This window comes from Danio aesculapii, chromosome 4, assembly GCF_903798145.1.
Source record: "Danio aesculapii chromosome 4, fDanAes4.1, whole genome shotgun sequence".
Lineage (NCBI taxonomy): Eukaryota > Metazoa > Chordata > Actinopteri > Cypriniformes > Danionidae > Danio > Danio aesculapii.
In genome coordinates, this window is record NC_079438.1 from 38,562,754 (window position 1) to 38,576,523 (window position 13,770).

Below are 13,770 nucleotides of genomic sequence, written 5' to 3' on the forward strand. Positions count from 1 at the left end.
ACTATCAAAGACTGACAAAAAGCACACAGCCTGGACTGATGGTACCGTATGCTTCTGTTCTGGGCAAAAACACTTTTAAAGGGTTAATTAGGGTAATTAAGAGAAAGAAAATTGCAGTATAACCTCTCATGAACAAAATCAAATCAACATTAATGATATCTGAAAAACATCAGTGTTCTTCATTACAGTGACATTAATATAAATGCTGACTGTGAACTAGAAGATAAAACTTTGGGATTATGCGAAAGCTGTGAATGGTATTGTTTTCTTGATGTGGATCAGATGAGTTTGACTAACATAATCTTCAACTGACGCTAAACTACATTTAAAGCATTAATTAGATATAAAATAACAAACCTGCAAACAAAAGATAAAAGAGTTTTTTCTCAGAACTGACTTCTCTATTCTGTGGATTAGTTTTTTGCAAAACTAGAGTACGTTAAAGTGGTTATAAATGTGTAAAGGTTGGTAAAGTCAGTTCCTCTCTAAAAAAAAAAACAACAACACAGCATTATGAACAACCCTCTTTTGGCACTTGAAACCCATGGTGACAATATAGTTCTTGTCAATATAGTTTATTTTGAATAGTAGATTTGATATTTTTTCTATTATTATTTTATTATTGCTTGAAAAAACTAAAGCTAAAAAAACAAAAGGAATGCAAATGCTTCCTGGAGAGCTTCCAAACACATTTATAAAATTCAGTCATTCATTCATTTTCTTTTCGGCTTAGTCCCTTTATTAATGTGCGGTTGCTACAGCGAAATGAACCGCCAACTTATCCAGCATATGTTTTACGCAGCGGATGCCCTTCCAGCCACAACCTAACACTGGGAAACACCCATACACTCTTGCAGTCACACACATACACTACGGCCAATTTAGCTCATTCAATTCACCTACACCACACGTCTTTGGTCTGTGGGGGAAACCGGAGCGCCCGGAGGAAACCTACGCGAACAACAGGAGAACATGCAAACGTCACACAGAAAACCAACTGACCCAGCCAGGCATCGAACCAGTGACCTTCTTGCTGTGAGGCGATCATGCTACCCACTGTGCCATCGTGACGCCATTAATAAAATTAGGTTTATAATAAATGTGACAATGTATTATAAATGTTATAAATGTGTATAAAATTATAAATGTGATATTTTTCAGTATTTGTTTTGCGTGGGAATTACTCATCAGTAATAGACATCATATAAACATGTTCGTTTTATTGAGAAAAGTAAACGAGAAAGAAAACCTCACCGTGAAGAAGAAACAGAGGATGATTTTCTATACAGTTTCCATTTCTTCATCCACATCAGCTCAGTCCTGCATGAAAACACACATGTATTTACATCCATAAATTGCTACAGTATTTTCTGATTTTAATCAAGTGCAAGTTTACCAACAGCAAACTCTAAAGAAATGTCTACATGAGAATTAAAAGATTGTAAGACTTACCAGAAGTGAAAAGTGTAAAAAAAGTTGGCCAATAATCATCCAGATGAAGATGTTAGTTGTTCTGAATCACAAGTTCAGGCTTTCTGCTACTTGAGATTGAGTAAAAGTGTGCTGCATGAACAGTTACTAAAATTAAACATAGACTGAATGTATCTGTCAGCAATGAGCATATACAGTATGCTTAAACTAAATGTTCAATGGCTAAAGGTTTTCCTTGCCACTCATGTTCACATTAAGATTGAAAATTCAAACATTGAAATTTAAACATTGAGACTTTAGACTTTTAGTTTTTTAAAACTTTATTCTCAGCTTTATGTGCAAAGGCCTCAGTCATATTTATGATTATACCATTATCTATATTTCCATCCACCTGTTTTATGCACATTTCAGTTATCCACATAAAAACACATAATGGAAATGCTAAGAAGCACAAACATTTAAAAAATGCAATTAAAAGTCATACAGTTTGCACACAACAGAGTTGGATAAACTAAATTTTTATTCAATAAGAGACTATAAAACTATGATCAAAACTCAATTACCGGATAAATTTAAGTATGCACATCAAACAGGTCATGTAATAACAAAAATGAGCACAATGTGAAAGCATGGTTAGACAGTGCTAACCACTGAGCCACCGTGCCACCTCTTTATTACTATTTGAGTTTACCAATAGAAAGAAAATACATACTACGACCTGAAAACTAATTATTATCCTGACATAGAGCAAAACTCTTTTTTTATGCTTGGATAAGAAAACCTAGATCCTTTGCAGAATGATAAACTTCAGATGCAGTTGACCCTGATAAGAGCAACATTTTGATAAATATGTAAATGTGGGGCAAATTTTACTTACAATAACAAACTTTAAACTAAAATAGCAGCGAGATCACTGCAGTTGAGAAAGAATGTAATCATATCGAACTGAAAATCAGTTTACTTGCTTTACAAAGACAAAAATTTACTAAGACCTTAAATTGGGGTCAGTAAGTCGCTGCTGTTAAGTTTCATTGCATGGTGCGCACATTTGCAATAAAAAACAGCAAACAGTGCATAAAATGCATATATATATATATATATATATAATAAATTCATTGTGACATATGACAATTAATGAAAAAGAAAAAAGGCCTGAACATTGTGGAATATTCAAGGTCGACACTCTAAAGCACTTGATACAATATCACTGTTTTCCTGCTCAAACACAGTCATGCTGATGTTCTCTATGGACTATGGTGTTTATCCTTTGCATAAAGCTGAGAGTCTTCTTCAAACAGTTCTTCCTTTGATTGCTTTGACTCTGTTTGTTTAGTAAGCTCATCTGCTCTCACAATCACCTGTGCTTCTGTTGATCTTGAAGACTCTCTCACTGAACTCTCTCGTCTGCTGCTCCAGAACCGCGCTGGACCACTGCATAGTCAACATGAAGACAAGAGATGCTCTCCACCTCCTGTGACCTTAATTTAGAATTTGAGAAGTCAATGGAGGAATAAATGATGGACTCTTGATTTGCTGTAGTGGCTCCAGCAGATGACATCATGACGTTATTTGAATAAACAGAGTCGTCTTGATTCTCCTATTAAAAAGCAGAAGGGATTGACAGGGTTGAATCAATGCTTCAACCCTTTAGTGTGTCTATTAAAAATTGTTCAGCAATCATGTAGAATTTACAGCTAGTCTGGTTGGTAAAACGTGTATTTATGTTTATTTGCAACGATAAATTTCACAATTTTTAAAATTAGTTGTGTTTATGTATTTGTTATTATGCATTATGTTTGTGTGTTTTTGGTTTTTATGTGTCTGTTGTAACTCACTTCATCTGTATTTTTAACACTTTCCTTAGCACCTTCATCTTGGACAGTTGGCTGAAGTTTCCTATTGTTTTTTCTGATGACAAAATACATACATGTTAAAATATTTCACATTTTATTTGAGTAAAACCAATGAAGCAAAAAAGTCACTCATAAAAATACACAAACAATTGATGTCTTTGTATCTGATGGATATTACAAAACAACTGGTAACTGCTTTTCATGCACAAGGTTTTCTCAGACTTGTAAATGGGATTTCAAAATGTTTTTTAGTGTTAAAAAGTGTGAGGTCTTTTCCCTTCAAGGTCACACTCTAAAACAGCAACATGTCAGCTATGTCATATATATCTGTTAGAAATATCTATTCGCAGTGACAGTTGTTGGGGGAATTTTTGACGAAGTAGAGGTATGAACTGAAATACATCATTAGCTATAAAAATCCGAGCTGAAATAATAAGTTTACAATATTAATCAATTATTTGAATATCCATTCTAATAGAACAACTTACAAATAAAGGGGTCTATTATGGTTTGTGATAATATAAAGTCATAATTAACTTAATTACGAAATATTCACAAATCACAGTAATGTAAATAGATGCAACAGGTTTTCCCTTTAATAATAGTAAGAGGAATATAAAACAGCTGCAGTTTACTTTCATTCTTGCTCGCTCTACATTAAGTTATGAATACACTAATGATATTAGAATGTTCGCATAAGCATAAGCATTGTGTACAATATTCTTATTGACATTAATGCACTCACCGGACACATGTATATGTAACAGCACACAACATCACTATCACCAAAGCCCCAGCAGCAACTCCAATCAGAATAAAGACTAGATTCAAGACTAGAACAAAGAAAAAAATAGTGTTAGCAAAACTGCTGATAATTCACTGAATCAATTACTCAAGTGCTGGACAGTCATAAAGACATAGTTTACCAAATTATTAATTGTCTATCATCATTTACTCACAGTGAAAAACTCCTTTAGTTCTAGTCAAGAGATACAATCTTCAAGCCAAAAAACTACTTACAGTAAAGCTTAAAGTTATGTATTTTACATTTTTTTTTCTTAATTACAATAAGAAACATAAATTAAAAGCAGTTTTGTATTTTTATTTTAGTTCTTTCACACTTATTCTTATTTCAGCTGAAGTAACTTGTTTAAAGTTTGCTCATTACAAATGCTCAATCACACTTATACTTGTTCTTTAGTGACAAAATACATCCTGTTAAGTTTTGTTGCAGTAATCTTCAGTATATTTTCAATATATTAACATGTAATAATTTGCCATGCGTTAAAGGATTTTAATGCATGACGTGGAGATGAAGGACCACACGACATGCCATGCTGATTCGCTGGAGGGACTAGAAAATCTAACATGTCAAAACTGACAAAAATTCGGAAAATATTGCACTGCAAAGAGCAAAACTAGTTTGAACTTGTATATGGGCCTACCTTAGCAAATGACCATGGAATAAGTGGAATAATCAACGGCTTGCCATGCATTAAAGTATTTTAATGCACTTCACAGAGGTGACCACACTCTACTGGCACACCATGTGGTTCTTCGCCTCCATGTTATGCAGGGCACGTTGAACCGTTGATTATGTTTTAAGTTTAATTGATTTAACTAATTTTAAGATAGAAAATATAATGACAATCCTTAAATTAAGATGAATTCTCCTGTTTAAACTCTAGATTTAAGACCTTTTCACACAAAATAAGGAAATCTTACAGTTTAAAAAGTTATTATAATAAATATTTCAGTACATTGTTTTTATTAAAAGCCTATACATTTTCTTACTTCGAGAAATATTACCATTAAATTACCTTCGAAATATTACCTTCGATTAAATATTATCTCATTGCACGGGCAGACATTTTGATTTCAATCTAGTCAGTATCTTTTAAAATCAATAATTTATTTATCTTATTTAGATTTTTTTGCAATGCAGTTTGATATCATTCTAAGTTTGCACAGGTTTATTTCTTCAGTTAAATAAAAAAAACATAACCATTTTGACAAATGTTGGAAAACAGACAGTTATAGCAGCCACTGAATCAAAGAAAAAAGAAAAACACTCTTTGCCACTCAGTGGCGACTGTCAACTGTCTGATTACCAAAATTACTATTTTTGTGTGTGTAACTGAAGAAAGAAACTCAAGAAGGCTTTTAAAAAGAGGAGGGTGAGTAGGTGATGACAATTTTCATTTTGAATGATCTAACATTTAAACAATTAAATAATCATGACTGAAAAGTGCAAAGAAACAATGTTGAAAAATATTAATATTAGCAACAGCATTGCAACTTAAGTCAAAGATGCATGATTTATGACATTTACAGATTATTTACTCTCCTACTTAATAGATTATTGATAGATTGACAGATTTTACTGAATTAATCTCAGAACAGAAATGCGTGTGCAAAGCAGTTGAAGTTGATCATATTTATCAACTGAATCTATTTTATCTAAACAGAAAAATGAAGAAAACTAAAAACTGAGACTCACTTTCTTTTTGAGTGACAAAGACCAGATGAAACAGTTGAGTTGCATTGCCACCAGTGTTTTTACTGACACACAGCAGAGTGTTTGTGTGTGTGAGAGACTGATCTAGACAGATGAAGCTCCTCAGGCTTGTGTTGCTCAATCGCTCTTCACTGATGAACGTGTTTGAAGAGTTCGAGACGGGCCGTCCAGACAGATGCCACTCCACTACAGGAGAGGGATTCCCATCAACCTCACAGAAACACACAGTTACATCAGTACTGGAACAGCTGAAGTTTGAGATCTGAGGAGCATCTGAAACGGAAAGAGAATTATATTAAACCTCTAGATTTATGAGTGTCTTATGGAGGAGAAGAGGAGTACGGCAGACAGCAGTAAAAGTCCTACACTGCACATGTAATGTGATGCTGCTGTGAGCTGTTCTGTTGTTGTCCTGCAGCTGGTAGTTTATAGAGCAGGTGAAAGTGACTCTGTGGTGCCGCTGAGCAGCAGTGAAGTTCAGATCCGAGATGATGAGCTCCTGTAGTTTGCTGCTCTCACTGAGGGGGATTCTGGCAGTGGAGCTCCATGTGAGAGTTGCTGGAGGAGAAGAGCAGAGAGTCTCAGCGGAGCAGCGCAGACTCACAGATCTGCCCTCCAACACCTCCTGCTGATCCTGCAGCTCCTGCTCATCCACATACAGCACAACTCGAGGATTCACCGGAGACTCTGAAACACACAGATTGGTCTTTAATAGAAAGAAAATAGCATATGTTTAAAGGTCTACAGTGTCAAAAACAATATCTCTATTTTTTCAGCAATAAAATGCAATATTTATCAGCGAAATTACTTATTATAAATTTCCTAGTTTTCATTCTATACACTTTAGATGAGACAATTTAGACTAATGTTAACTAGTCATGAAGTCACTCACCGATCACATCTACTGAAACACTTGGCTTTTTGTAGGTCCATTTCAGTCCACCTTCTCCCTCAATCCTGAAGAAATACTGACCACTGTGATTTGATGTGACATTATAAAAGACAGTGGTACAGTCCTTGTCTTTTAATTGTCCAGTTATATTCCCTTTAATAAAAGAGTTGGGGGTTGATGCACTGGAGTTAAACACTGGGCTGCTGCTCTTATCATGTTTGTCTTTATACCAGACTCCAGCAGCTCTCTCAGTGAGGTCTTTATCATATGTTTCATTAATCTCAAATCTGCACTTTATAATCACACAGGATCCACTGAGAGCTTGAATCTTCTCTGGCAAACTGATGTTGAAATCTCTACAGCAAACACCTACAACACACATGATGAAAAGCTTTTAAATACAAGCAGAAACGAACACTGAAGCTTTAAGATACACATTTCTGATGGTTTATACAAAGTTAATAAAGCATTTACCTAACCTGATGGACATTTTAACATATAAGCAGAAAATCAGCAACAGTGAAATCTTCCCCAAGTACAACTTTAACACGTTTTATGTATACATCACTGTAGAAGAAAAAGGGTTAAAAAAATCTCTAAATTTGTACTAAAAAGTTTACCATTCAAACTAGCTAATTTACTAGTTATTTCACAACATTTCTGAAGGCAAATATACAGTAAGACTTTTTAATTTTATTTTATTTTATCTAACAAAGGAAATTAATAGATTTGTATTTCCAGTCACAATACAAATATCTAATGCAGTATATTTTGTCAAAATGAAGCAAACTGAAGATTATCAAGAATAATAATCTGCCAATGATCTAAGAAATTAATTCAAATACAAAAATAATAAAAATTGAACAGCACTGACAGAGCTTTGTTTACAAAATCACAAAATGTTCTCAATTTTTGTTTACATAACAATCTGTAAGTCTTTTAGTATTTATCATTTAGATTAATCTTTCTTGACTTAAAGACATTTACAATTTTGCATTAGAGATATTTTTTTGTACTCTGTGCAACATTTAACTCCATGACTTTATGCTTGATTTAAGCCTTAAAGTGTGAAAGAAAGAATTAAGCGCGTGTAAGACGCACAGAATCCGTCTGATCCATATGAGCACTTAAACTAGTTAAACTAGCTGATTTACACTCAACACGCTTAGATGAGAAGGAAATAAAAGTCAAACCTTGCAGGAGAAAACAAACAGAAACGATTTTCTCAGCAGTGTTCATCTCTTCATTAACAGACACTCAGTCCTGTGGAGAAAATTAGAAAAATAACTCTAATTATAATTATAGAATTCATTAATTATTACTTTAATTATAATTATAACTAATTACAATAACCTGATCATTAGAAAAATTATATATTAAACCTCACAAATGAATGCAAACTGATTTCTTTAAAATACAAAACTACAATTGTCAGCATTTATCAACTGACTAACCAGAAATAAGAAAACAGTCAAACCAGTGCAGCTGCCAAGGTGTTCCTAAAAATAAAAACAATACAAATTAAAAGCAAAGGGAAAAAAGATTGTTACAGTGCCAAATATGTGAATAATAAGAACTGCACTGCTGCTGATGTGAGGCTGAGCAGGAGTGCGACAGGAACAGAGTCACACACACAGTAAATACTGACTGAACTTCCTGTGTCGACAACTACAGTGTCAAATATGTGAATAATAAGAATTGCACTGCTGCTGATGTGAGGCTGAGCAAGAGTGTGACAGAAACAAAGTCACACACAAAATACTGACTGAACGTCCTGTGTTGAGAACAACCTGCAACCTGTTTTACCTTAAAAAGCAAGAGAGGTTATCCAGTCACTTACAGTACATATTCATGAGCTTTAATCTTTGAGCTGTTTTGTAGCTTGTAGTTTATTTAGAAAGATTAATTTCTTAACTCGCCTTCATTCTCTTGCATGATCTAAAATACCAACAGGATTGAGTCTGTGCTGGAAAACATCAGTCACAACTGTTTCAACTGTTCAGCAACAGAAGTGTTGGTTGGTGAAAAAGTCTAAATGTTTACATTCCTGTTAGAAACACTGCCATTAAAGACTACCAAACAGCACACAATCTGGATCGGTGGTAATGTATGTTTCTGTTCAGAGCAATACATCTATGACTCTCCACAGAGCTTTGCATGCATAAAAAAAGGAAAATGGCAGAAAACTTCAGATCAGACAGGACTAATGTACTTAAATTAATTTAAAACTCTTCAACACTTCTGTCATACTTGCCTTAGAGTTAAAACAGCATCTGTGAACAAATCATACAAGAGCTTTTCAGAGAACTGATGCTGTTCTGTGGTTTATTTTTTTCTAATCAAATTTATATTCAAGTAGCTTTTAGTGGACGTGTGAAGTCAGTTTCCTGCTAGTTAACAAAAAAAAAAAAAAATCCAAACAGCACATCTCATTAGCACTTGACAAACACAAAGTGTTATTAATCATATTTAGAATACTGAACAGGTCCTAATTCAAATATCTAATCCATAGGTTGTGGATTAAAACTTTCATGTGCAAAGTGGCTATATACCAAATTCATACACCACAGCATGGGGTTTGCTGGGACCCCTGACTATGTGTGTGTGTGTGTGTGTATAGACATATATATTATTTATAATTTTTCCACAAAATTCAGTATCTCAGAAAATGTTAATATTACTTTAAAAAAAATACAAAGAAAGGATTTTTTTTTTTTTAATTCTTGGCCAACTGAAAAGTATGAGCATAAAAAGTATGAGCTCCTTCTGCATGTATTACAGCAACATTGTGTTGTGGCATGGAGTCGATCAGCCCGTGGCACTGCTCGGGTGTTATGAGACCCTATGTTGCTCTAAAAGTGGCCTTCAGCTCTTCTGCATTGCTGGCTCTAGAGAGCTTTGTTTACCTTGGACTTTTGAAAACACAGTGGAGCAACACCAGCAGATGACATGGCACCCCAAACCATCACTGACTGTGTAAACTTTACACTGGACCTCAAACAATATGGATTGTGTGCCTCTTCTCTCTTCCTCCAGACTCTGGGACCCTGATTTCCAAAGCAAATGCTAAATTGACTTTCTTCAGAGAATATAACTTTGGAGCACTAAGTAGCAGTCCAGTCTTTAGCCCAGGCGAAACGCTTCTGACGCTGTCTATTGTTCAAGTGTAGCTTGACACAAGGAATATGACAACTGAAACCCATGAATTACATCTGTGTGTAGTGGTTTTGAAGCACTGAATCCAGCTGCAGTCCACTCTTTGTGAATCTCCTCCACATTTTTGAAATGGGTTTTGCTTCACAGTTCTCTCCAGGGTGGGGTTATATTGCTTGTACACTTTTTTCTAACACATCTTTTCCTTCCCTTTGCCTCTCCATTAATGTGCTTGGACACAGAGCTCTGTGAAGACCCAGCCTCTTTTGCAATTAACTTTTGTTTCTTGCCCTCCTTGTGCAAGCTGTCAATGGTCATTTTTCGACAACTCTCAAATCATCCATCTTCCATCTACATCATAGTGTAGCCTACAGAACTCGACTAAGAGACCATTTATAGGCCATTTATAGGCCATTTATAGACCATTTATAGCCTTTCCATTTAAGAGACCATTTATAGGCCTTCAATACTGAACCTTTTCACAATATTCTAATTTTCTGAGAGATTGAATTTGGGGTTTTCAATAGTTGCCATCACAATAAATAAAAAAAATCAAAAGAAATAAGCACTTGAAATATATCAGTCTGTGTGGAATAAATGTATGCATTATACAAGTTTCACTTCTTGAATGGAATTACAGAAATAAAGCACCTTTTTGAAGAAATTCTAATTATATGACCAACACATGTATAGTCGAAGGCAACATTTTTATCCCTCCTGTGAATTTTATTTTATTTTTTCAAATGTTTAGGAAATGATGTTTAACAGAGCACGGAATTTTTCACAGTTTTACCTTTTTAAAAAATCATCTGGAGACTGTCTTATGTTATTTAGTTTGACTAGAATAGAAGCAGTTTTAAATGTTTTAAAAATCATTTTAAGGTCAAAATTATTAGCCCCCTTAAACTGTTTTTTTTTATTTTTATTTTGATTAGTTACAGAACAATCATTGTTTTACAATGACTTGCCTAATTAACCTAACTTGCCTAATTACCATAGCTAAGCCTTTAAATTGCACTTTAAGTTGAATACTAGTATCTAATACTAATACTATAATACTAATATCTAGTAAACCTTTACTGTTATCATGGCAAAGATAAAAGAAATCAGTTATTAGAAATTAGTTATAAAAACTATTACGTTTAGAAATGTGTTGAAAACACAAACAGAAATTTGAGGTAAAAAATATACAGGACGGCTAATAATTCAGAAAGTGAAGAGCAGGGTGGGTGTGCGTGTGAGGAGGGGGATTGGTAAAACGAGGTGACGTATACAGATCCGGCTTGCTTCTGCACAAATTAAGCCCTGTATTTATACAGTTAAAGTCAGAATTATTAGCCCCCCTGTTTATTTTTTCCCCAATTTCTGTTTAACAGAGATAAGATTTTTTTCAACACATTTGTAAACATAATAGTGTTAATAACTCATCTCTAATAACTGATTTATTTAATCTTTGCCATGATGACAGTAAATAATATTTTACTAGATATTTTTCACTTCGATACAACGTAAAGTGACACTTAGAGGATTAACTAGGTTAATTAGGTTAACTAGGCAGGTGTCATGATTACCAGCGATCTAACCACCAGAGGTCGCTGGTAAACATTCACATTCACATGGACTACATCTTATGAACTACAAATTCATTCATGCCACACACACACACCTGCTCCAAGTCTCCACTGATTGGACTCCCACAGCTGATGCTGCTTCTGGACTAATCACACACACTACTTTAGCAGCACACACACTCACTTCCTTGCCGAGTCTTGTTTACCTGTAAAGTGACAATTCAACACGTTTTCCTTAGTCTTGTTTCTCCGTGTTTTGACCCTTGCCAAGTTTGTCTGTTTGTCCATGTTCAGTGCCTGCCTTCCGACCTCTCGCCTGTTATAGTGACTACGATTCTGGATTTGCCTTTATTCATCTGTTTGCACCTGTGTTGACCCTTGATTGCCTGACTAACGAATAAACCTGCACTTGGATCCTAACATTGTCTGTCATCCACGTGTTACAGAAGACTCGGCCTATGGATTCATGGATTCAGCAGGACGTCTAGTCAGATTAAGGCAAGGTACGAATTCCCTCGAGGACCATATTAATTCTTTTCTGGACATAGCCAATGACACCAGCCTCCTGGACTGTATACTCATAGATTTCTTTTATCGTGGACTAAATGAACCACTAAAATCCACCCTCATCCGTTATGGTCCTCTGGGATCTTTCCAACAAGCCCTGGATGTGGCTTTACAAGTCATTGGTTTCCCCTTCACCGTAGACGAGATGGAAGAGACCCCTAAATGTTTTTTTGGGGGGGGCAATAGAGAGCAAGACCCGCTGGCAACGGGGCTTGCTGCCCAACACATTAGCACCAATATGCTTGCATCATCCATACTCCTGTCTCCAGCTCACAAGATGGCTGCCTCCAGTCCTCCAGCTCACAAGATGGCCGCTTTCAGTTCTCCAGCTCACAATATGGTAAGTGCCAGTCTGTCACTTGCTCAGAAGATGGTTTCTTGTTCCAAGTCTGTTCCTGCCATAGTTCCTGTTCCAGTTCCTGAAACACCATCACCTGAGCCACCAGAATGGCCACTGCCACCTGAGTTGCCAGAGCTGCTGCCACCACCAGAGCTGTTACTGCCAGAGCTGCCACCACCACCTCCAGAGCTGCCAGATCCTCCAGAGCTGCCAGATCCTCAGTCACTGCCAGAGCTGACAAAATCCTCCAGAGCTGCCAGATCCTCAATCATTGCCAGAGTTGCCAAATCCTCCAGAGCTGCCAGATCCTCATTCACCTCCAGAGCTGCCAGATCCTCAGTCACCGCCAGAGCTGCCAGAGCCACTGTCGCCACCAGTACTGCCAGAGCCACTGCTGCCAAAGCCACTGCCGCCAGTACTGCCAGAGCCGCTGCCATTGCCGCCAGAGCTGCCAGAGACACTGCCGACAGTACTGCCAGAGCTGCTGCCAGAGCCACTGCCGCCAGTACTGCCAGAGCCACTGCCGCCAGTACTGCCAGAGCCACTGCCATCACTGCAGCCAGAATGGCCGCCGCCGCCTCCTGAGCTTCCTGAATGGCCGCCGCCACCTGAGCTTCCTGAATGGCCGCCGCCACCTGAGCTTCCTCAATGGCCGCCGCCACCTGAGCTTCCTCAATGGCCGCCGCCTGAGCTTCCTGAATGGCTGTCGCCTGAGCTTCCTGAATGGCCGCCACCGCCGCCTGAGCTTCCTGAATGCCCGCCGCCTCCTGAGCTTCCTGAATGGCCACCGCCTGAGCTTCTTGAATGGCCGCCTGAGTTTCCTGAATGGCCGCCACTGCCACCTTAGCTTTCTGAATGGCCGCCTGAGCTTCCTGAATGGTTGCCACCGCCGCCTGAGCTTCCTGAATGGCCGCCGCCGCCTCCTGAGCTTCCTGAATGGCCGCCGCCACCTCCTGAGCTTCCTGAATGGCTGCCACCGCATGAGCTTCCCGAATGGCGGGCGCCAGATCCCCTTGAGTCCCACGAATGGCCAGAGCAGTCCCCTGAGTTCCACGAAAGGCCTGAGCCGCCACCTGAGTGCCATGAAAGGCCCGAACTGCTACCTGAGTCCCACGAAAGGTCAGAGCCACAGTCTGAGTTCCACGAATGGCTGCCAAGGCCGCAGGACTTCACAGAGCTGACAAAGCTGTGTGATCCATCAGGTCCATATGACCTGCCGATGCCTGCTGAACCTAAGCCCCCAGACATACTGCAGCTCCACGCCCCAGGCTCTCCGCAGTTCCACGCCCCAGGCCCTCCGCAGTTCCACGCCCCAGGCCCTCCGCAGTTCCATGCTCCAGGCCCACCGCAGCTCCACACTCCAGGCCCTCCACAACTCTATGCCCCAGGTACACCTCCACTGCATGGTCCTGGCCCTCCATCCCTCCCCCTGTTCCACCTCTGCT

At 37.9% G+C, this 13,770-nt stretch overlaps 1 protein-coding gene across 1 annotated transcript; it reads right to left on the reverse strand.

Moving 5' to 3' along the window:
- Positions 1–2,818: 2,818 nt before the first annotated feature.
- LOC130222470 (Schwann cell myelin protein-like) lies at positions 2,819–7,933 on the reverse strand. Its single transcript, XM_056455034.1, has 7 exons — positions 7,888–7,933; positions 6,695–7,063; positions 6,169–6,489; positions 5,785–6,075; positions 4,030–4,105; positions 3,267–3,339; positions 2,819–3,028 (listed from the first exon to the last, which is right to left on the reverse strand). The coding sequence occupies exons 1-7, from the start codon at positions 7,931–7,933 to the stop codon at positions 2,819–2,821; spliced, it is 1,386 nt and encodes a 461-aa protein (XP_056311009.1).
- Positions 7,934–13,770: the final 5,837 nt, after the last annotated feature.

Excerpts from the sequence above, each read along its gene's own strand:
- LOC130222470 (XM_056455034.1), bottom strand. The coding sequence starts at position 7,933 with ATGAACACTGCTGAGAAAATCGTTTCTGTTTGTTTTCTCCTGCAAG. Across the intron at positions 7,064-7,887 it reads TGTTTGTTTTCTCCTGCAAG|GTGTTTGCTGTAGAGATTTC; the intron begins GTTTGACTTTTA and ends TGTGTGTTGTAG. Across the intron at positions 6,490-6,694 it reads TGTTTCAGTAGATGTGATCG|AGTCTCCGGTGAATCCTCGA; the intron begins GTGAGTGACTTC and ends TGTGTGTTTCAG.